Below are 25,399 nucleotides of genomic sequence, written 5' to 3'. Positions count from 1 at the left end.
CAACACACTATTTTCTTAAATAATGAATATAAAATTACTGGAGGTTAACTTCTAGGTATAAAACCGTATTAGTAATACATTTAAATTACTACAAAATATTGTAAGCTCGTACATCACGTGTTCATTGAGCAGTCCCAAAGCGGCGTAAAGTAAAAATATTTAAAATTGTATATATTATTTATTTATTTATGTATTATTTATTTATTTATGTATTTATTTATTTATTTATTTATAGATTTATTTATTTATTTATGTATTTATTTATTTATATACAAGAAAGTACATTAGGTTGTAAGAGTACATAATATTGGTGTTTTAACATTCTTGCAGAGCCACTAATACTCACAGCGTTTCGGACACGTCCTTAATCTTAATTTACCTGAATTTACCTGAGGGCCACTTACACAACAAGTGGCCTCGACGAGGACAGGAAGCCGGCGGCTTGTCATAGGTCCCCCTCCATTTGCCTTGATCTTTTCCAGTTGGATTTTAAACTTAGCACAGTTTTGGCAGTTACGGCTCGGGCGGGTAGGCGGTTCCATGGGTTAATAACCTTGTGGGTGAAAGAGCATCTCTTGTTCTCAGTCCTACATTGTGGCGTGTTGAGCTTGCAACCGTTGCTCCTTGTTTGTGTTACATCTGACCTTCTGAAGAAATTGTCTGGATGGTCCGTCTAATTACCCAAAACTACCGAAAGCTAAGCTAACTACCCAAAGCTTCCTAACAAGCTACCCAAAGCTTCCTAACATTGCGTTAATAATAAATAAATATGATATATTTGTTCATTATAATGTTGTGCTGAATGTAGAACATGGGAAAACATATTTTTACTTTGAAAAAGTATCATTTTATAACGGAATTAGACGAAAATAAGCTGCTGGTGACGCCAAAGCAAGTCGACGCGGTCCGTCTAATTACCACAAGCTACACAAGCTTCACAAACCTTCCTGGCAATACGTTAGAAAATGAATAAATATGCTATATTTACTCATTATAAAGTTGCTGCTGAATGTACAACACGAAAAAACATAATTTTAATCTGAAAAAGTATCTTTTTATAAAGAAATTAGACGAAAATAAAGAGCTGGTGACGCCAAATCAAGTCGACGATCCAAGCGTCGGTTAGGTTAGGTTAGGTCAGAATAACCTAACATATCATATTTATTCATTATTAACGTATTGCCAGGAAGCTTTATGAAGCTTGTGTAGCTTGTGGTAGCTTGTGGTAATTAGATGGATCCAGTCGACGGACCAAGCGACACTTGGAGCGACTTATTTCAAGACTAAGACAAGACTTATTTTAGCAGTCTCCGTGGTGTAGTGGTAAGACACTCGCCTGGCGTTCCGCGAGCGCTATGTCATGGGTTCGTATCCTGGCCGGGGAGGATTTACTGGGCGCAATTCCTTAACTGTAGCCTCTGTTTAACGCAACAGTAAAATGTGTACTTGGATGAAAAAACGATTCTTCGCGGCAGGGGATCGTATTCCAGGGACCATAGGATTAAGGACTTGCCCGAAACGCTACGCGTACTAGTGGCTGTACAAGAATGTAACAACTCTTGTATATATCTCAAAAAAAAAAAAAAAAAAGACACATTGTTGCCTGGAGAGTGTTTGCTGTCATATCAGCCTCCTGTACCTACCTAACCTAACCAACCTACCCAAACATAATCCAACAAACCTAACTTAACCTAACCAAATATAATCTGTAGGCCACAATATAAGTCGAGATAAGTCGCTCCACGACATTGTAACTTGGGCCGTCGACTTCCTATGGCCTCTCATCCCACTTAGTTTCGTCTAATTTTGTTGTAAACTTATATTATTTCAGAGTAAAAATATATTTTTTCATATTTTACCTTCAGCACCAACGTTATAGTGAGTAAATATATCATATTTCTTCATTACCGTATAATACTAGGAAACTTTGGGTAGCTTTGGGTTTCCCCGAAATGCTGTGCGTACTAGTGGCTTTATTTATTGTACTCACCTAGTTGTGCTTGCGGGGGTTGAGCTCTGGCTCTTTGGTCCCACCTCTCAACTGTCAATCAACTGGTGTACAGGTTCCTGAGCCTATTGGGCTCTATCATATCTATACTTGAAACTGTGTATGGAGTCAGCCTCCACCACATCACTGCCTAATGCATTCCATTTGTCAACTACTCTGACACTAAAAAAATTCTTTCTAATATCTCTGTGGTTCATTTGGGCACTCAGTTTCCACCTGTGTCCCCTAGTGGAAACTAAGTGCCCAAATGAGCCACAGAGATATTAGAAAGCATTTTTCTAGTGTCAGAGTAGTTGACACTAAAAAAATTCTGCATTATATGTACTAACTCTATCTATAAATCAATCAGAATGTTTGTAACTCTGCATCTATGTATGTACTTTTCCTAAATAAAATATTAATATTATTATTATATTATTATTATAATTAGATGGACCGATCTGGATCAATTGTCCTTCAAATTGTTTAGTATTTTAAAAGTTTCAGTGAGATCCGCCTTGTTAGTTTAGTTCATTTATTATGCACCCCATACCCATCTTGTGGGCGGTAGTGGAAAGGGTTACAGAGGCACATACTGGGCTCAGGGGCTGAACCCCACAATTCATTTAGCTAAGCAAGTTACAATCTTGATGAGCTAGTTACAAAATTCAATACACATCGTCACATCATCAATGGGCTCGAGACCAACCACAAGTACAGTTTCTAAATTAAGCAACTGACATATGTGGAGAGCTAGTGTCACAATTGATATGTTTGTCCTGCACACCGCCCCCCATCCAGTGGGCAGCGGTGGATAGGTTACAATTACTTAGCGAACTGGGGGATAGTTGGCAAACATTTCTAAGCAAGTTACAATATTGATGAGCTAGTTAGGATTGTTAGCCCTGTGGCCTTCAACCGTTCCTGATGAGATGACTTAGTGCTGGAATAATTTTTGTTGCCCGGTGGACACTTGAACCACTACCTTCCTTTCCTTAAAGTAAAAGGTATGCTTGATTATTCCAAGCATTTGGTTAACTTTTCTGACTGTTGCACCTATCTTTTGTGCAACTTTTAGTGAGTGGAGGATTTTGACTCCAAGGTAATTTTCTTTGTCAATCCTCTGTAATGTAATATTATTAATTTGGTAGTTGTGGTGTGGGTTGTTATGCCTCACATGCAAGGTCTTGCAATTGTCAGTATTAAAAAGCATTTGCCAGTCTTCTGACTGTTTGATGATGTGGTACATGAGCAGTAATTGCGTATATCATTGTTAGTATTTCACTAATGTTCCCTTGATCCCTGATCTACAGTCTCCGTGGTGTAGTGGTAAGACACTCGCCTGGCGTTCCGCGAGCGCTATGTCATGGGTTCGTATCCTGGCCGGGGAGGATTTACTGGGCGCAATTCCTTAACTGTAGCCTCTGTTTAACGCAACAGTAAAATGTGTACTTGGATGAAAAAACGATTCTTCGCGGCAGGGGATCGTATTCCAGGGACCATAGGATTAAGGACTTGCCCGAAACGCTACGCGTACTAGTGGCTGTACAAGAATGTAACAACTCTTGTATATATCTCAAAAAAAAAAAAAAAAAAAAAAAAAAAATAAGTGAGGGGATTGTGGACATTCCTGTGCCTCATAGGCATGTCCACAACTGGTGGACATGCCTGTGACACAGCATTTGACTGGTAATAGTAGTAGTGTGTTAAGGGGCCAAGAGAGTCAAAAATGAAAATGGTTCAATTTCAATCAATATTTTTTGACGAGTTGTATATGAAAAGGGTTTCATCTGGTCCAAATCTCAGCCTCGTAGCACTAATAGGAAGGGAGAATAAAATATTGAATTATGTGTCAAAAATTTTCCAAAATGGTCAAAAACGATTATTAAATTATGTATTTATATATTATATTAAATATTATTATTAAGTAAATAGTATTATATATATTATATTAAAAATATTAAAAAAATACAATTAGTTTTATTAAAAAAAAATACAAAAAAATAAAATTAGATTTTTTTCAATTTTATTTTTCATATTTGTTTATCGGACGATTTGCACGAAACTTTTACACCTGACTGTATGTAAGACTATCTGTAAGGGTGCCAATTTTGGAGGAAATTGGTTTATGTCAACCTCAGCCACAGATGGCAGCACCTTAGACTTTAATATTTAATGATTTATTTTTCAAGTAACAAACGAGTTGGTACTCTTTCATTTTTATTCAATTTACATGAAACTTACACCTTATATGTAATGTTTGTCTCTTAAAAAGTGTAGGAAGCATTTTTTCCTAAGTTCATTTATTGATTTTATAAATAGCAATAAACATGATATATTTGCATAAGTTTTTGGGGGAACTTTGACTATTTGTATTAGGACAACGAAAGATGTTTTGGAAAATCCCTTCCTACAGATCCTTTATTATATGCTAATGTGTCAGAAAAGTGTCATAGAATGATTATATCTGAAAAGGTGAAAGGTCTCAACTAATTTGAAAATGTGTAATATTCTTTAAAAAAAAAAGAAAAAAAGAAAAAAAACAATCTCCCTTTGTTTAGGCTGCAGTACTGAAACTTGGAACAATTGCAGCCCTTTTCATATACAACTAGTCAAAAAATATTGGTTGACATTGAACAACTTTTTTAGGAGCTATCCTTTTGTCCCCTTAAGATAGTTGCTGGTGAGATATGTAGTAACGTGTCTGGGTCTCTGGGATATTCTGCCAAGGTTAACATCAATTGATGAAAAACTATTAAATTCAGTTGCACTTTCTAAGTCTGTTGCAAGTGTGTAACCATTCTTGGAGAGTTTAATCTTTTTGTTACGTGATTGTTGTCTAGAGATGGTTTTCCATGTGATTTAAATGTTTCCTTTTACTTCTTTAAATCTGTTTTCAAATAGGATAGTTTAGCTCTTTTTATACTGTGAGCATTAATGAGTATCTTTTAAATAGTTAATTTGTAACTAGGCCAATCCTATGTTCTTTCGTATTTGTGTTTCTTGTTAATTGCTTTAAGTATGCCACTTGTGAATCAGTGGTTGTTTGCTTGGTGAGGAGAGGATGGTGTGAGTGCTGTAGAGGCATAGTTTTGATGAGAAGAGGTCAGTTAATGAATTTATGTCCTATGTATTATTGATTTCAGATTCTCAGTTTATATTTCAAAGCATATTTATGAGGTTTGCCTACTTGTGCTTTTCTGAAGGCAAAAAAGCAGTATGAAGGTTATTTTCTTGATATCTGATGGTGTTAGTTTAATTCATTTATTATGCACCCCATACTCATCCTGTGGGCAGTAGTGGAAAGAGTTACAGAGGCACACAATGGGCTCATGGACTGAATCCTAAAATTCCATTTGCTAAGCAAGTTACAGTTAAGATGAACTAATTACAAAATTTAATGCACATCAACAATGGGCTGTCTCTGCTGTAATGATGACAGTCTCATTACAATAGGACTATACAATGGAACCTCAAGGCAAAGGTACTGTATTTTAATCTGTTTACATAGTCAAGCAGGGAGCCATCATACAATTGCATCTTTGCAAACAGCTCCTCCCTGCCTGGGTGGATGCCAATTTAGTATGTTTGGCTTCTCTGCTGAGATGACCAAACTTGTATCCTGACACGAGTCTAATAAAGAGTTAAAAGTGTTTTCTGTGTGTTAGCATACCCAGTGGTGTGTATCATTATATCATCAGCATAACTAATGATGTGCACATTGAGTTTTCTCAACACAGAGTTCAACAGCATGTTTATTAAGATATTAAATAAGGTAAAGCTTAGGGGAAGCCTAGTTCAAAGTCTCTTGTTACAATCCTATGCCCCTGGAATAATACAGATTACTTTCTGTTGATAAGTAACCTCTGATCCAACAAAGTAGTCGACTAGATTAGTTAGTTATTATGCACCCCATACCCATCCTGAAGGCAGTAGTGGAAATGGTTACAGAGGCACATAATGGGCTCAGGGACTGAACCCTAACATTCATTTAGTTAAGCTAATTACAGTTTTGATGTGCTAATTACAAATTCAATGCACCTCGTCACATCAACAATGGGCTCAAGACCGACCACAAGTACAGTTTCTAAATTAAGCAACTAACACATGTGGAGAGCTAGTCACAATTGATATGTTTATCCTGCTAACTCCCCTCCCTTCCCATCTAGTGGGCAACGATGGATAAGTTACAATCACTTAGTTACTAATTACAGTTAGCAAAAAGGGAATATTTGGCTAAAATTTAGTACCAGATCTTTTTGAATGAAATATTTACACAAATCTTGAACATTTATAGAATTGTCTCTGAATTCATGTATCTTTTTGCATTCCATCACACAGTGACAGAGGGTGTGGGAATAATTTTTTTGATACACTTTACATTTGATCAAGTCTACATCAGCAGGTAATGAAAATTTCCAGGAATACTTATAGCCCTAAGCCAAGCATTAGTAACATCTAGGAGTCTGCTTATTTTATTGTATGATCCATAGATGTGTGGCTCTTCTTGCATGAAATTATGATCACCACCAATATTCATTCTTACAAGGTCACTCAAATTAACATGTGGGTTTGCAATATCAAAAGCAGACAAGATCTAGGAAGGTGATATATGACTTGTCAGCGTGAATGGTAAGAAATGAGGTGTTGCAATGATGCACACTCCTTCCATGCATGTAGTTATATATCTGGGGGGATAGCATGGTTTTTATTAAATGAAGGAGATGATTTAGGACCATTCTCTCCAATGTTTTACAAAGGCAGCTTGTAAGGGAAATTGGTCGGAAAGCATTCTCTTGATTGGTTATACTATTGGTTCAAGAGATAGGAAATTTCCCAATAATATTGCCATATTATACACTTCAAGAAGGGGATTTTCTGGTCCTAAAGAAAACAAATAAATAAATAAATAAATATATATATATGGATATGTATTTTTGTATTATATATTTTAAGTTGTGTACAACACTGCATCACTTAAATTTCTGTCATCATAAATGGTAAGCAATATGCAATACTGTACCATATTCTAGTTTCATATCTCATCTATCACATATGTCTCATAACAACAGTAAAAATCTTACAATTGTATAAAATGGACGGATGAAACAGATTTGACGAAATGTTAACCTTTTCGCCACAGCAAAACATTACATTAAAACAACGTTCATTTTGCTAAAATAACAGATCCTTATAAACTTTCAAAAATATGACATTTTATAATATTAACCATAATAATGTGCTTGTATAATAAGCTCACAGAGCTGTGTAGCCTTTAAAATGTTGGTTGAAATCTTGGCAGTCAATATACTGTAATTTGTAGAGTACATACCATAAATTCACAGATTAAACAAAATATAACAAAACTTTATTAATTTATTACAAGTACACTATATAAATAATGAACTAAAACATTTTATTGGTAATTAAATTAGATGTGAATTCCATCAATCATCCTCACTAGATGTGCTTTCATTGATTTCCTCATAATCCTCAATTTGCAGTTTTTCTATGGATTTATTCATGTCCCGCTGAAAAAAAAGAAATTTAATAAATACTGTAAAGTATTGTCAAATCATTGTAAATATTACCTTTAAAAATATACATTTACACCATGTATATGATTCACCTTATGGTTTCCCTATAGCCGGGGATGGGAAGCTTAAGTCATTTTTTGATGACTTATCAAACTCCCTTGGCCTTTTCCAGGATGCAACCCACAAGTTACAGTGGAACTGCAATTCAACAAACCTTGATTTGGCGAATCTCCGGTTAGAACGCACTTTCCAGGCCGGATTTACTCACCCGATTCCACACACTCTTGTTCACTGAAGCGAGGAGATGTGCGGATTTGCTTAGGACATTGGAACAATTCACAGTCTGGTGGAAAATTTGGCCATCATATCATAGATCAAAAGTTAAAGATTTCCTTAATGAAATCAGCCCACAGAGCGTGGGAAATATTAGAGTATGAATGATAACTCTTAATACGGCTCCAATCATGTTTGATGATTTTTGTAGATGGGTGCAATATTAGAAGAAAGAATTGGGGCCTTGGAAAAGTTATTGAGTACATTTAAAGCCAAATTCTATGGTTAATTTTCATTTTGAGATTTCTCAGTTTTTATTCACAAATATGGGCCTGTTTCTCTCTGAAAAGGTGGTTTTGAGGCAAAGGCATGGGAAATACGCTAGATGTGGTTAAATCTCTTTTTACAGATAGATTCTCTTGGTAGCTGCCCTTCATATGACAGGTGGAAATTAAAATTTTGCTCACAAAAATCAGCCCATTCAGTGTGGGAAACATTAGGGTATGAATGGTAACTTAATATGGCTCCAATCATGTTTTTGATGACTTTCGTAGATGGGCGCAACACTACCTTACATTACCTTGCAGTGATTCTAGAGATCAAGGTCACCGCAGCCCAGTCTGTGACCACGCCTCCTGGTTGATGGACTGGTCAACCAGAATGTTGGGCGCGGCTGCTCGCAGCCTGAAGTATGAATCACAGCCAAGTTGATCAGATATTCTTTGGAGGTGTTTATCAAGTTCTTTCTTGAACACTGTGAGGGGTCGATCAGTTATGTCCCTTCCGTGTAATGGAAGTGTGTTGAACATTCTCGGGCTTCTGATGTTGATAGTTCTCTCCCTCAGAGTACCTATTGCACCTCTGCTTTTCAATGGGGTATTCTGCACATCCTGTCACGCCTACTGGTCTCGTGTGATGTTATTTCTGTGTGCAGATTTGGGACCAGCCATTTAATATCTTTCATGTGTAAATTATTATATATCTTTCCCGCTTGCACTCTAAGAGAATACAGATTTAGGCTTTTGAGTCGATCCCAGTAATTTAGATGGTGTATTGATTGAATTCCAGCAGTGAAGAATCTTCACATACTCTCCAGGTCAGCAATTTCTCCAGTTTTGAAAGGGGCTGTTATTGTGCAAGAGTATTCCACTCTAGAGAGCACTAGCATCTTGAAAATAATCATCATTGGTATGGCATCTCTGGTTTGAAAGTTTTTTTGGGGGGTTTTCCAGTGTCTACAGAGTGCTCAATGCAGGTATGCCAACCCTGGAAGCACAAACCGTAACTGTCTCTATTTTCCGTTTGTTACAACTTGGTTGTAATAAAGTTGTTACATCTTGGCTTAACGTGTCTATGACATATTAGAATGTTACAACTTGCTATATTGGTTGTTATAACTGGTTAGGTGTTAAACCTTGTTTGAACGTTCTATCAATGTCGTAGTTTCGGAGTGTGTTTGGCGGGAATACACTGGGAATGCTATATCAGTAACCCCTATACAGTTGTATAGGCCCCCCAAGAAATCAGACACCAGCAGAAAGTGCAGGAGATACCAAAAAGAGAATGATCTTCACCCAGACTCTAGGTAAAATGTACTAGAGGCAGGAACAGCATGAATAAATCCCTGATGTGGAATGCGGCACAAATGAAACTAAAACCACCAAAAAGACTGAAGAATGTCTGAAACTGATTTTTTGATTTTTCAGAGTAATTTCAGTGTATGATTTCTCAAGCAATTTGACTACTTTAAAAATAAAATAAAATTATCAGTAATTCATTACCTTTCTATGTGATTCCTTTTTCTTCCCTTTTACGCTGTTGATGACAGGAGAAAGTGACGAGCCCTGTCCTGCTCCAACAACTTCAGCTCTAGCAGCAGCATTGCCTTTTAAAGCATTACGAAATTCCTACCACAAAGGTAATGATGTTAGATAGAAAGCTTTATATTTAAAAAAAAATTCAAGCTACAAATGTAATGAAACACCCTTTTCTGGTGGGTCCCCCGGTAGCTGCTAACCAGGCCTTAGACAGTTGTTCTAGGCTTCCGAGATCCACTCTTACCTACCAGGAGCCTGGACCAGTCTGGCACTCTCTACATGGCAATGACAGCTTGGGTGATCAGAAATCAATAACATTGAGAAATAAATCACCAGAAAGCAAATGTAAAATATCAGGGGCAATGATGTGTTTGAGCACCAACAGGTGGCAGCCCAGGTCACCTGAAGCTCCATCCCCCCTCACTCATGAACTTCCCTAAGTGAAATCCTCCAACCCAAAGAAAATAAGGGAATAGGGTGGGAACTGGAAGCTAGTGAAAGCCATAACAGAACAAAGCGTTTAATTACATTCAATTCAATATTTGGGAGCACACCCTCATTATCTTTCTAAGTTCCCTTACAATGGTGCCTAATCAAAGGCAGCCAATATTTCTGTAAAGAAATTGATCAATAAACAAAAAAAAAATGTGGCCAGGACTTGCCTATCAGAAAACCAGCGTTACATGTAATTAAACACCAATTTTTTTGTGGATCCCAGAGGCTCTCTGAAGATATCATACACTGATCTGTGCCACACTACTACTAGTTGCCATCAGTTGTGGAGTTCTATTGGCCTACTGGGGACTACAAGCCATAACCTGGCCTCCTCAGAGAGGTGCAAGGAGTGATGGCCTATGAACACTTTACATTTAACGTTAATCATATTTCCCACCACCAGGGAAGCACCCAGAAAGTTTGGCGAACCAACAGACGATTGCACGAGACTGCAGTTCCAAAATTGCCAAAAAGAACTCTCCCAACTATAAAAAACAAATCACAAAATGTTTGTGAAACTAGTGCACACTAGTTTGCTCCTACCTCCCTCCTCATTTGGGGGGAGGAGGGAGACATACTGAGTCAGCCGCCCCGCCCCACCTTCAGTTCTAAGATGATGAAACACACCAACACAATGGGGAAGGGAGGGTGTTAGGGAGCCTCAGGACTCGCCCAGATATTGACATTTTATTACATTCAACGCATGGTTTAGGCTGGACCTATGAGCTAATCAGGCTTCCTGTCTTGCACTTAAATCAAGAAAAACAGCTTAATGATCCTTCTGGTGGTCATTCTGGGATGGACTGAGTAATCACCAGTGTCCCTCTTTCCCCTTTATCACATGTTTTGAGTAATAGCAAAGTCTCCCATCATGGAGTGTAGGAAATGTTGATGGTTGCCTGGCAGTATCAAGTACTGTCTATGAGTTGACTGGTGTTTTGCTTCAAGAAGAATAAAGTGGTCTTGATCAGAAAACATATAATAAAGTGTGTACTTATGAAAAATAACATTTGCATCACCATAAAATTCAAATGAGTGCAACACCATCAAACATGCATCAGGTATGAAACAGTGAATTAACTTCAACAAACGTGACCTACTAAGCTACCAGCAATAAGCATGGAAGAATATGCCACCAAAAGCAAAATTATAAAATACAGAATCTACAAGACCTATACTAAATGATTAAAAAGGAAAAGAGCAATCTGATTTACCGCATCAAAGACATCTCGTGCGTTACGGAATGCCTGTGGTTAGAAATTAAAATTTAGTAAATTTGCTTGTCTGAAAGAAAATATTTTATTATTTAATAATAATTAAATAAATTTTACAGATTATATTTGCTTACCAATTACTTTTCTGTGTTATATACTGTATAGATAATTTCTATGTACTGTATAGGTGTTTGGTTATACAATGATAAAAGAAGCATGAAATAAAGTTTGTATATTCCAAAATTTTGGTGTTGAATATAACGAAACACTTCTTTGTGATGTGCCACTCAATAGCTCCCTGAAGCTACAACCTGGTAATGACTAAGCCTTGGGGAACAAATCAGGCCTTTAAAGAACTACGAGCACCAAATCTGTCCCTCCCCCACTCACTCAAGGAGGTAAAGGGCAGCTCTGGAATCAGATCACAACAGAAATGAACAAAAACCTACTAGAGCCAAAACACTTCAAAACAAGGAGTGACATTCAATAAAAATAATTATTAAATATTATTATTGAATATCTAGCCATTAGACCCATTTTCACCTGCTGGTAGAGGAACCTGGGCATCGCAAGTTTGACTTTGTCCACTCGTGTTTCTGAGGACATCCTCACAATCCATCCAAAATTTACCAATGCAGGCTACTGATCACATGCCCCTATAAAACTAGTCATCCTGAGAGATTGAGATTTTAATATCATATAGCTAGCTCTTGACACAAACTATGTAACCCTTCACATAGTCTAGGGTAGCTGCATAAATGTGCTTGTACCCAAGTCAAATAATGACAATAAGGGAAGCTACTGAGAGACCCAATAGAAAAAAGAATTTTATCATATTCAACACTTCCCATTCCCTATTCCCCACCCTACTGTGTCATGACTTACTTCAAGATCCTCCTCCTCTTCAATATTGGAAATCTGATTATATGCCTTGGTATATAGTTCCAGTGCCTTTGCATGGAAGGCCAGTTCAGTCTGTTGATTAAAATACGTGATTTTAGTCGAACATCACTGGAGCAACACCTGTATCTTGACCAGACCACACACTAGAAGTTGAAGGGACGACGACGTTTCGACTTGAGAATGGTCCAGGACGGACCGAAACGTCGTCGTCCCTTCAACTTCTAGTGTGTGGTCTGGTCAACATACTTCAGCCACGTTATTGTGACTCATCGCCTGCAACACCTGTATCAGTATTGTACAATATTCTCCACATCAGAAACTGTTTACAGCTTTAAAATATACCACTCAATTCTTGAATAAACAGCAGGAAATTGTACATAATTAAAAGTACCAAACATTCAAAACTGAACTTTACTGTTGACCCTTAATCCCAGCTTCCTCACATACTCACCATGTCTACCAAGCTTGAATTAATTTTGCCTTCATCATCTTCTATCCTCAAAATTAATCAAATACTCTCTCTCAATCATTGTATCAAGATGTGTTTAATAGATGAATGGTCAAAAGGTTACTTAGATGTACAAATCTTTAATAGACAATAGTAGAAATAAACTGCTGTTAAAATTAATACAAATCTGAAAATTAGATTTGAATTCAAATTTAAAAATAATGTTCTCTCTTACCTGAACAAATTCTCTGAGCACCTTCTTTAAGTCGGCTACTTTTTTTTGTTCAAACTGGTCCATTTGTTCTTCAAGGTTTTGACAAGCCCGTTTTGCTTCTGCAGTAGCCTTCTGATGTTTTGTCTCGGCAATTACCTGAATAGACATATGAAAAGTAAAGCACAAGATCAAGACAAAGGTCAAGACATTTCTAAGCTATGTCCTGTCAATTATTCCTGAAGTAAGAGTCGTGGTCCACTCAGGACATGGTACTCACACTAGGCTCTGCTTGACCTTACTCATGGCAGGAAACATTTTAAGAGGGTTTCGTCATATGGTTGAGGGGTCAGAGAGAGAGTGCAAAACCAATCTCAGTCTACCTTGTGTTACCATTCATTATTATACATAAAAACAAATGAATATACTAAAAAACACCCCCCCTACAAGCAATCATTAGAATAGTGAGGAAAACCAACTATCAATCTCTTAGCTACTGGGTAATAACTAGCTCCTACACAGATTGCCACTAGATGGCAGCTTAGCTCATAACAACATGGTTGAGGAAGCTGGTTGTCTTCATTTATTGCCTAGTGGTCTTTCCTTATGCACCTTAGCTCTGCATAGGCAAATTCAGATAAGACATTTGTCTCTGTGCTAGAGGTTATCTTGAGATGATTTCGGGGTTTTTTAGTGTCCCCGCGGCCCGGTCCTCGACCAGGCCTCCACCCCCCAGGAAGCAGCCCGTGACAGCTGACTAACACCCAGGTACCTATTTTACTGCTAGGTAACAGGGGCATAGGGTGAAAAACTCTACCCATTGTTTCTCGCTGGCGCCCGGGATCGACCCCGGGACCACAGGATCACAAGTCCAGCGTGCTGTCCACTCGGCCGACCGGCTCCCTCCATTTTTCCATACCATGGTGAGGTATCAGGTTCCATTTTTTTTTTTTTTTTTTTTTTTTTACTTCATGGCATGGATAGCCAATTCTGTGTGTCTCTGGCTATTGTTATCTGCTTCAATTTAGTTTAAGGGTTGTCTCTGCAGGCACTCATTGTCTAAAACTAAGGTGGGAGTTTGGGGTTCACTCCTTGGCATTTACCTGTTGTTTTCCTCTTTGGGTGGTTTTATACATATTTCATTGAAAGCTGGCTCTTGGCTAGTTCATTTATCTTCTGCCTGGCCTTCTCTTCTCCTGTTTAGTTCGTCAAATTTGAGTTTAGACATGTCTGTCAGGTCAGTGTGGCCTTGTTGGGTTCGGCTAATCTTTGCTTTGGTAGTCATGTTGGATCTCGCCAATCTCTGCTTTTGTGGCAAGCTGGTCTGACCAATCTCTATTTTGTTGGCTATGTGGTTGGCCTTGCCCTTGGCTTAGGGTTTATGCTTCATTGCACACTCTCCTTTCTGAGCCTCTGGTCATAGGGCCCCCTTCATCAACTGTGTCCATTGGTGGAGGGAGCTCTGGGAGGGCTCCTTGGGATTTCCTAGCATTCAACATCCCAATGTCACCCTTCTAGCTGAATGCCGGTGGCTCTGGCTTCTGTCGTCCCTTGCCTTGTTCTGTCATTCGCAGGGCATTACTTTGCCCTGGAGCGCACAGAAGGCCATAGTCTTTTACTTTCTGGTGTTTATGCCTTTGTGTGGCACTTTTCTTTTTATGTGCACAGGTTCTGCTCGCCTGCCCAACTTTGCACCTTTCACGGGAATCCTGTGTCAGGCTTTATGTTCCTTGGCTGCTATGGGGTCTGGGTTTTCTGGTTGTACTTTTTGTTTGGCAATTTCTGGTGTCCATGATCTACTGTACCTTGAAAGTTTTCTGTCCTATCCTGGGCCTGTTATTGGCAGGGTTGTGTGTTTTGAGCATGCCTGGGTTCTGTCTTTTAACCAGGCATTTTTGGAAAGCCACAAGGGTCTTCCCAAAATCACCAGCATTGAATGTCATGAAACACCTCATTGTTTCAAAATAATTCAATTACTTATTTTATTCGTTATTATTAAATGGTGATGTAGCCTTGATCCACACAGCTCTGCTGTGAGCTCCAGCGGCATGCACTAGCCTCGGATGCTCTGGCAGTACTAAGGCTCTCACTGCCAGAGGGATGCAGACAATTTTTTTCAAGATGCTGTCTGTTTACTGGAGTCCTGAGGAACAGGATGTGAGCCCCATGTACCCGTGGGAGTTTTGAATCTTACGATATACTAACAAACATCATATGTTGGGCGGTACACCCACCACCTTTTTCTTCATGATATCATGGTTAGTGCAATACAGTGGTTAAACAAGTGCTAGCAGCTCAGTATTTAGTCAACCCCTCCTTGCCAACATCAAGCCCGAGTTGTGTTGATTTCCTGTGTATAGTGTTTGCTACTTCTTCGCTCTTGTCACGGTAACAGCAGGCCAATTCTTTCTTTGTGAGGTATCGACTTCTACTTTCTCTGTGGTGAGGTATCGGCTTCTACTTTCTCCATGGTGAGGTATCGGCTTCTACTTTCTCCATGGTGAGGTATCGGCTTCTACTTTCTCTGTGGTGAGGTATCAACTTTTACTTTCTCCATGGTGAGGTATCGGCTTCTACTTTCTCCCATGGTGAGTTAGCTCGGGAAGCTACTGAGGGGACCCTCTCAGAAACCCAGTGTTGAATGTACTGAAATGTCTCTTTTCTAATGGGTCCTTTTGGTAGCTCCCTGTCCCTGCCCATACCATTTTTCTGCAATATTCATGGGTTGAACATTTAATCAGTGCTAGACTTTAGTGCATTGACATCCTAAAACTAGTGGTGACCAGCATTGCTGCCTGATGGATTGCACGAGTGGCAGACAGGTGGTTCAATCTGGGTTATGATTGTTTACATAGCTATAGACAGCATTGCCAATGTTTTCCATTCAGTTGTCTGTATTGGTACACATTATTTTTTTTTTTTTTAATCTTGGGTACTGTGGTTTATCCCAGGATACTTGTAAATCGATGGAATCAAGTGTGGTTCTTAATTATGTCAGCTAGCCAGGTGGGTAATGTAAGGAGGTACCCACCGGGCAAGCTAACATACTTTTTGTCTTTTCCTTGCCCTGTGCATGCAAATGTATCATTCTATAAACATATTATTTTGATTATTTTTTTTGTTTTTGCAAGATGGCAAATTTTGGTGATAGCCATGTGTTGAGGGTTTACCAGAATTTTAAAACATCTCTTAATTTCCTGCATACCCTATGTAATCATTGAATCATGTAACTTACTTTGATATTAGCTCATACGTACTATCATGTATCAGAAGGCTGATGCAGTGGGATAATACCTGATTTGCCCCCCAATTGAAATATTTTAAGTGTAGTCAATTTCAAGGCTATATTATTTCACTCTTTCCACAGGTATTGTACTTACAATCTGCTGTCTATTTTGAGGGCGGCGGTTCTTGGTTTTTTCCAGGTCTCGTCGATGATTGATTTCCTGCTGACGTGTGTCAAAGCTTCTCTTCAGTTCCTCCCGAGCAGCCTTGCATATGCCTCCATATAATGCAATCTCTCCTACAACTCTGGTCTCCAGTCTCTCTACTTGCACATTTCTGCCATTACAGAAATGAGCTTAGAAATAATTTTTTTTGTAAATATAGCATTTTTTAGAGACAAGATGCAGCAAAAGCTTCATTATTTGCTATTTGTGAGGCCTAAGTAGTGCTGGATACTAGAATATCCAAATTAGAAAAGCATTCAATACACTATTATGTTATATTAGGTTTATTCTAGTGTACCAATACATGCACCCCTTGAGGTATGTAAGGTTATATTTTGTACGGATAGCTAAGTCATTTAAGATAGGTAGAAAGAGGCATTTCATTACACTCAATGCTATATTTTACAAAACTAAGAACCTCATGTTAATATTAATATTTAATGCTCCCTCCATTTTCTACAAAAAAAATATATCACATAATGAAGTCCAGAATGCTTGGGATGAGCAATGATGCATAAATATAATCCGTCATGTTTGTAAAGCATAAGAAGGTAGGGTATATGAAAGCTCAACATACTGTAGAGAATGCTGTAAACAGAAGTATTAGCCCAGATTATCCCTGTGAAATTATATATTTTTGTATAAAGGTGTATCCCTGAGTCACTTTCAATTTGTGTAAGCTAATACTGTGAAGATAGTGAGCCACCAGTACTGTATATCAAAATGATGTAACCATTCACTAGGAATTCGTGAACAATCAAGTGCACTAAAATTATCAAAGGTCATAGTTAAATTACAAAATTTGATTGGGTGAGTACAATTTTATAGTTTTTTTTAATAGCGTGTGAGAGGAAATCTACATCATAACCGAAAATGTTTCGGTAACTGACAGGTTTCAGTCCTGACCCTGTCGGATATGATGTGCTCAACTGTATCTTCAAGCTCTTGTACCCAAGGTATTCAAATGCTATGTTGTTGTTGATACCTTCTGCCAAACACAGCCAACACAATGTCTTATGCATCAGTTGTGCACATGACATGAGGAATTACCTGTAGTCCTGAACAGCTGCTAATGTATCTGCTGTATCACAGAGGGCTGACCGCAAACTTTTGTTCAGGTTTTCCACTTCGCCATAATCCAAGAGTGTTTTAGAGAGTACATCTCCTCTATCTCGCAGCCTTATTTGGTATAGGGGACAAAGAGAATTACTGCAATTTGAATATCACTCACTTATCAGCTTTAAAAGTGATGAATGACATGTAACAATTATTCTATTTCAGTATGAAAATATACAATGTGCAAAACCAAGACTAAATTTTAATCACTCCATCACAAAAATAACAATACTGTATTACATTTTTATTATCAGACTTAAAATTTATACATATCTGTATTGCATCAGCAACTCAGTGATATTGTTCTCTTATAATGTAGAAATTTATCTGACTTTTAGAACACAGGTGTGACAAGGTAATAATCTACAAAAGTTGTGTAAAATATGCTCTATGTGTGACATAATATAAATAGTTATGTAATCAACATTAACAAAATTGAGCAGTAATGCAATTAATTAGCCATTTGAATTTGGGTTCAAAGCCATTACATTCTCTGCTCACTAAATAGATTTTGCCGTGTCCTTTGGACACAGACATGTAGTCAGGCAGGATGACATACTGCACTGTACAGAACAGCCAAACGTTGCTCAGTCAAAAAAGTCAAAACCCCTACATAAATCCCTTTGAGATCATAGAATATTGTCACCAGAGCATTTTGGTGAAAGAAGAAGGCTAATAATATTTAAAATAAAAAATAATCTGAGCCTCCCCATTTCCTTACTTACAGTACATGTACATTAATTTAAAATTGGGAATGCAGAGCAAATCTAAGTTATAAAGATATATCTCAAACACGAGGGGGAAACCAAGTGACCAACTAGATGAGTACAATTATTTTGGATTCATGGAACATAAACAAACCTGCAAGGTGAGTACATAACATTTAGTAAGAGATACAGAGAATGAGACATAATACAACATGGAAATAATTTCTCACTCACTAGATTAACTGACCTTTGTCAAATAACATTGAGAAAATGAGGTAAACACCTCAAAGGTAAGATGCACACCTCACTCAGACCTCCACCTCCTACTACCTCCAGCTCCCTTCTGTAGGTGCAGAGCAGTGATGCTCTCCACCCCCCCCCCCCCCAAGTGATGCTCTCAATGATGCTCTCCCCCATGAAACGCAAATAAAACAAACTTATATTTTAACTAAAACATATCATTAAGATTAATAATACACAGTAAATCACACCAACATGATGAATTAATGAGAAAATCCATAGGAGCTGTGATGAGGATTCGAACCTTTGTGGTGAGTATTCCCATGTACACGCCCCAGACAACCAGGCCACGACATGGTCAAAAGGATTGGAGCCTGGAGATCAACTGAACACACGAGGGTTTCCCGAGGCTTCCACTGAAGCTGGACCAGTATTTCCACAATCCCCCATGCACTTTGGCTGTCATCTAAGAATGTTCTACCTCTGATGATCCTCTTTCAATACAGAAAGTAATCACACTAATGTGATGTATCAATGGGAAAATCCATATTAGCCGTAATGAGGATTAGAACCTATGCAAAAATCCAGCCACAATGTCAGGTTGATAAAATGATAATTCTGTGGGCCAAAGCCAATTACAAACATTTCTCAAGGTTCAATTTGTAAACCATTTGTTGCTGTCCACAGATGTGAATAGATGGGGTGTAATCACAATTTGTAATAATGATACTGTACTGTAATGACAGTGAAACCAGGCCCAAACTTCTAGGTTAACAGAATGGAATAGAGGTTTACAGATCTGAGCTTCCAACAGAGCAGGGAAATATGTACAAGCCCCAAAGGAGTAAAAAAAAAAAAAAATCAGCGTTGAATTTAATGAAACGCCATTTTCTGGGTGAGTCCCGGAGGCTCCCCGGAGCTTACTAGGTTGATATGCTAATGTCAGACTTTGGCATCAGTCATGTGTATGGAGGTCTATGGGCCTACCGGGGACCACGAGCCAGAACCTGGCCCCCTCAGAAGAGGCAAGGGGGAGCAATGGCCTATAGAAACTCCCGTGTGGTTGGAAGCATTCTATGTCTGCCATTGACCAGGTTAGGCACCCAGAAAGGTAAGCGTCCCAAAACAAACCCCTATTCTGGTGAAAATTGCTACCACAAGCCGAACAAGTGGATAGAACTCCCCAAAAATAAACGAGCAAACAATCATGACGTCACATGTTGCCGCGCCGCTGTATGCGAAGCTCCCCCCTCCCCGGGAGGGGGAAGGGAAAGCCCCAGACCTATTGCGCTCGCTATTCACCCCCAGTTCTGAGGGTGAATGTCAAAAAACGTGAAAAACCGCCGACCGGAGGGAGGGAGGGATGTTGGGGAGCCTCCGGAACTCACCCAGAAAATGGCATTTCATTACATTCAATGCTGGTTTTCTAGGGGGAGCCCCTTTGGCTCCCTGGAGCTAACTCCCCACAGAGGAAAAGAGAGGGACCTACCCGGGAGGTGGTCGCCACTCACTCCTCAATTCCGAGTCGAGACAACCGGCTGCAACTGCCGATCCAAAGCGACACAGGCCTGAATAGGCCCAAGAACGCGCACGAGAAAACGAGCAGCCAGGACCCTGCTCAACTGCCAAAAATCCCGCGCCCGAATGACAGCCCAGGACATGTTGCCAAAAACAGCAGCAAGAGCCGCAAACTTGCGAACATAGACACGGGGAGAGAGCGCAGGCCAGCTAGCCGTAATAATCCTGCAGGCGACCTGGGAGACCCGCACCCCGCAAACAAGGAAGGAGGGAAATCGGATCACTCCAAAGCGCGACACAGGACACAGAAACCGTGGCGCGCAATGAACGGTGGAGGGTCGCCACCAGACACCAAACATGATGCACCCCCGGCCAAACCAACCAAGCATCAACAACCCATGGACCCCTCTGGAAAGCAGCCGTCTCATTCTCCGCCAGAAAAGAAGGAGACTGCTGCAACGAACAACCCCATTGCCATGACCGAAGGAGCAGAAAACTCCTGCGCTGGAAGCTCACCAACCCGACCTCAAGAGGCCAAGGCCAACAGAAAAAGAGCCTTGCAGAAACAATCCGGAACCGAAGGGGCCACAACAAACCTAGGAGAAGATAAGAGCACTCTGTCCAATGATCAGGACCGCTCAGGTAGCGCATAAGCAGGCCAGAGGTGAAATAATTCCCGAGGCAGCATGCTAAACGAAGCAGAAGTAACCTCAATACCGAAAGCAAGCTGAAGCGGCTCCGCCAGCGCCGCACGATACGAGGCGAAAGTATGTGGCAAAATGACGGCCCCGAACCCCCAAGAGAGAAGGACAAGACCACGCCAACAAAACACAGTACTGAAGAAGGGACAGGAGGAAAAAGGAAGAGTACTCAGTACACAGGGGGCAAGAACCAAGGCAGACCCCCCCCCACTAGGCAGAAAACAAAAAGAAAAAGAAAACCCCGCAAGAAGACAGTGTACCCAGGTGGAACAGAGCCGACCGCTATGATAGGTGAAAACAAGCTGCACAGCACCCTGAGCCCCGCCAGTGCAAACTGCCCCCTACCCCAGGGCGAACAAGGGAGACAGAACACCTGAGCATACAAGGGGCGGCCGAAAACCAAGCAGTAAACAGCCTAGCAGGGGCAGAACCCAAGGAACTTGTGGAAGGGAACCCCAAGCCCCAAGGGCAGTACTTACAGGGCACCTAGGGAAGGAAACCCTAGGCGCATGCAGCCCGAGTACTGAAGAAACACTCCCAGCTCACGCACCACCTAGAAGACAGACACCACACTCTAGGTACAGTGCTGAAACAACCACCGGAGCCGGAGCACATGACCCCAGCCTTTAGCATCAGCCTTAGAACTGGGGGTGGATTCTCCCCAGCTGTCTGCGCAGCTTCCCCCGGAAGCTGCACGGACAGCGGCGCGGTGATGTGTGATGTCATGATTGTTTGCTTGTTTATTTTAGGGGAGTTCTATCCACTTGTTCGGCTTGTGGTAGCAATTTTCACCAGAATAGGGGTTTGTTTTGGGACGCTTACCTTTCTGGGTGCTTAACCAGGTCGATGGCAGACATAGAATGCTTCCATCCACATGGGGGTTTCTATAGGCCATTGCTCCCCTTACCTCTTCTGAGGGAGCCAGGTTCGGGCTTGTGGTCCCCGGTAGGCCCATAGAACTCCATTCACATGACTGATGCTAAAGTCTGACATTAGCATATCAACCTAGTATGCTCTGGAGAGCTGAAGGGGCTCCCCCCAGAAAAAGCCCTAAATGGAACAAAAATCCAAAATCTGAAGCCTAGAACTTTATATGACACTACAGAGAGAGCCTGAAAAGAACCCTGCAGCGTTGGTCTCATCCTGCTTAACTTTACACGTTCCTCACTGAAGGACAGCGGAATTTAATTCAGGGTACACAAAAAAAAGCTCAGCTTGGAAAAGTGTCTTTTTTTTATGAAACTTACTTGGCTGTTTTTCTGGTGTAAGAACCGAGAGCATTGCAGATCTGGCCAAAGTGTTTCTCCACACCTGATATTCTCTCTTGAATGAATCTGGCTTGATTTGAACTGTGTAAAACAAATTAATAAATTAAGCAATGCAATATTCTGAAAAACATCTGGGGAATTTTATATCCCCAAATGGCCCATTTGTAAATTTTGTTGGTGCCATCAGAGGCCTGGAGATCAGAAAAAATATTATCATTAGTGAATTTGGTTATCTTGATACCTGATAGAAAGTAAAGGTATTTAACAATCAATGTCTACGCTTGTATGAATGTGAACTATGGGACCTACAAAATGCTAACCTTAAGCTTAATTGTGAATGGAAAAAATATTTTAAACATATCTTGCATGTCCATTCCCTACAATTTTCTCATTGCATACATTATTATAATATGTACGACATGCTTTGCTACAGCAAACTTTAAAAAAAACTCGAAGTTTGCCGTAGCAAAGCACGTCGTACATACAGTACAGTATTATAATATATGCAGTGAGAAAATTCGCCCAAAAAATGTGTTATATTTACCATGTTTTTCTGGGTTCGAAAATATTATCAAGGCCTTTGAAACATTTTGATATACTGGATATACTATACATGTATTGTTTAATTACAAAAATACTGCTGGAAAACTATTAGTTAGAAACAGTCCTCATAGTGATAATTGTCTTATTTACAAAAAATACCTTCTAAAAACTGTAATAGGTTCTATGTAGGGCAAACACCCAAAGATTTAAAATTTAGAATTTCACAACAAATACTCTGTAAGACATGGTCAATTGTCTAATACTTTGTTCATTTGTCAGAAAGTTCTCACCAAACTGATTGGGAGAGGACTTCTTCAATAACGAATTGTAAAAGTATTTTCAATAGGAACATTATGGAATCTGCTTTAATACAGATTACAAAATCATGTAATTTGAATATTAGCAATGGTTTGTATAATTTAGATCCATTTTTGATTGATCAGCTAAAAGGCAATTTGAGTAGGATCATTGATACACATTTATCTCACTAATATCTTATTAATATCCCATTAAGGATATTTTACTTCACCTCACCACACCTCTTTCCTGCCTATATATCCACATGCACTGAACTGTAACTCCATCCTTCTGAAGATTTTGTAAACAATGTTGTTTGTTGACCAACTTGTATAATTGCTATTTTCTGCATGTTCCCCCCTTTTTATTTTTTATTTTTTTTCAACAATTTATACTTTAAGCTCAATTACTATTAAGTTTTAGTCTAAGTGTTATTCTCCCCACCTCACCTTGCCCGAAACGCTATGCATACTAGTGGCTTTAGGTATTGTATGTACTAACTCTATCTATAAATCCAACATTGTGTTTGTAACTAATCCTCTATGTATGTACTTTTACCTTAATAAACATTTGATTTAATTTGATGTATTATTAAATACGAAAGCACTTAAAATAATTCCTGTCTTAATCCTTCCTTCATGGTCTGACACTGTCACATTGTTCATCATGTGTTAATTGCTTCATGATTTGCACACACACACACACACACTATATACATGTATATAATTTTTACTTAAAGCATTAATAGATAACTAACAACAAATAAAATATTTATGAAAACTTACTGAACTTTGCTAAGACTGTTAGATGAAAACATGGTAACTTTCTGTTCAGGGTACCTAGAATGAAAAAAAATATTTGTATCACTGCTAGAATATTACATAATTATGAACAGTATTGGAGAACATAGTATTTTACCAATGTGAATGCAATTATAAATCTCTTGAAAATACTGGACTGTAAAGACCAGTCTACTACTGGTTCTGCATGATAGGATTAAATGCGCTCCATTTGCATTCAAGGTTAAGATTATGACCTATATTTCAACTTAGCACAATCATATCCCTCCTGTATGCTTTGCCAGTTTTTGTATGCTGTATTTCATTACAGTATTAAATTTAATTGAACAATGCACATCACAATCACATAAACAATTCTACCATGCAGCAAAAAGTCAGATGTAACACACACAACTGGCAAGAGCTTCAAATTCAACAAGCCTCAATGTTGGACAGAAATCAATAAATGTTTTTTTCACCCATGGGGTTATAACCTCATAGAACCCCCTAACAACCAAATTAATAAATGGCAAGAAATTACTGGGGTTCAAAATCCAGTTGGAAAAAATGATCAGGAAAAATGGGGGGGGGGGATCCAAGACAAGCTGCTGGCTTCATGCCCTCATTGAGACTAGTAGATAGATGGCGGCCTTCAGGTTTATGCCCCAAAACATCCGGTACATCATTTGGGAATAAAAATAAAAATACTATACTGTAATAAAAAACAATTTATTTTATTGATACATAGAAGAGTCGTTACATTCTTGTACAGCCACTAGCATGCATAGTGTTTCGGGCAGGGCCTTAAATCTAATTTCTGCCAGAAAATGATCCGCCAAATTGTTAAACAACCAGGTACCCATTGACTGTTGGGTAAACAGGGGGGGGGGGTACAGTTAAGGATTGACACCCAGTAAATGCTCCCCGGCCAGGATATGAATACAGGCCAAAGCACTCGTGAAACGCCAGGCGAGTGTCTTACCACTACGCCATGGAGACTGCAATTTGCAATGCTGCAATATTACTTAAAATTAATTCTTGCAGTATTCTAATTGAATTGTTCATCCTGTCACTTGAACCCTGACACAGATTGGACTTGCTTAATTGCCACAGATGAAAGGATCGTCAAACAACGTGCAAGACTGAACTAGTTGTGTTGGGGAAAGGCAGCCGGTGTGTTTTTATACACTTTAGGCTTATAGCAAGCTCCCCTCACCAGGATGCAACCCCACAAGAAGCTGACTAACACCTGGGTACCTACGTGCTGCTAGGTGAACAGATGCATTAGGAGATAGGAAATGCGCCCAGCCATTTCTGGCCCTCCCAGAATTTATTATTTTACACAATTTTGATGTGGAGATATACTGAATTATATATTGTGATAGGGAGTTAAATTGAATTATGCTGTATACTGTGGGGTGGAATTTCAACTCCAGGTATGTTTAGGCAATAATGGATGGGTTCATTACCTTTATCAGATTCACTGAATTTTCCATGTACCACAATCACCAATCAATTCTGCTCCTGGGCCACAAACCCGGGAAATGTCACCCTGAGATTCTTATGGGGATTATTATACACATATAAAAAATATTAGTGTGCGATGTTGTCAATGTACGGAGTGTCTTGTATCCTCCACACTTGTGGGGAGGCTTGTTGTTGTTTTAGGGCTAGGGGCAGCTACAGCACAGGCCGTATGCACTCCGGCAACGACCAATTACAATTTCTTTCTTTATTATGCACCCCATACCCATCCCGTGGGCGGTGGTATAAAGGATTACAAAGGCACATAGTCGGTTCAGGAACTGAACGACCAGTAACGATATTATCCATTCACTAGAAATTTGTAATTATGTTTATATCTTGTAAATAAAATGAATAGCACATCCTATATAA

General features: G+C 39.3%; 1 protein-coding gene across 2 annotated transcripts; it reads right to left on the bottom strand.

The window, feature by feature from the left end:
* Positions 1–5,237: 5,237 nt before the first annotated feature.
* On the bottom strand, positions 5,238–25,330 carry LOC123771704 (CBY1 interacting BAR domain containing protein Fam92). 2 transcript variants are annotated; one of them, XM_045764386.2, is made up of 10 exons: positions 24,973–25,330; positions 23,510–23,563; positions 21,864–21,965; positions 17,385–17,513; positions 16,266–16,446; positions 12,910–13,044; positions 12,209–12,298; positions 11,324–11,356; positions 9,579–9,704; positions 5,238–7,518 (listed from the first exon to the last, which is right to left on the bottom strand). In XM_045764386.2, exons 2-10 carry the CDS (start codon positions 23,539–23,541, stop codon positions 7,435–7,437), a joined length of 912 nt encoding a protein of 303 aa, XP_045620342.1. In that variant the 5' UTR covers positions 23,542–23,563; positions 24,973–25,330; the 3' UTR covers positions 5,238–7,434. The 2 variants fall into 2 exon arrangements, with proteins under 2 accessions (XP_045620342.1, XP_045620351.1); XM_045764395.2 differs by lacking the exon at positions 11,324–11,356.
* Between the last annotated feature and the right edge of the window lie 69 nt (positions 25,331–25,399).

The sequence above is a fragment of the Procambarus clarkii genome, chromosome 14, assembly GCF_040958095.1.
Source record: "Procambarus clarkii isolate CNS0578487 chromosome 14, FALCON_Pclarkii_2.0, whole genome shotgun sequence".
NCBI classification, from domain to species: Eukaryota; Metazoa; Arthropoda; class Malacostraca; order Decapoda; family Cambaridae; genus Procambarus; species Procambarus clarkii.
The sequence above is the reverse complement of the archived record's forward strand: the minus strand, read 5'-3'. Positions and strand labels throughout refer to the sequence as shown.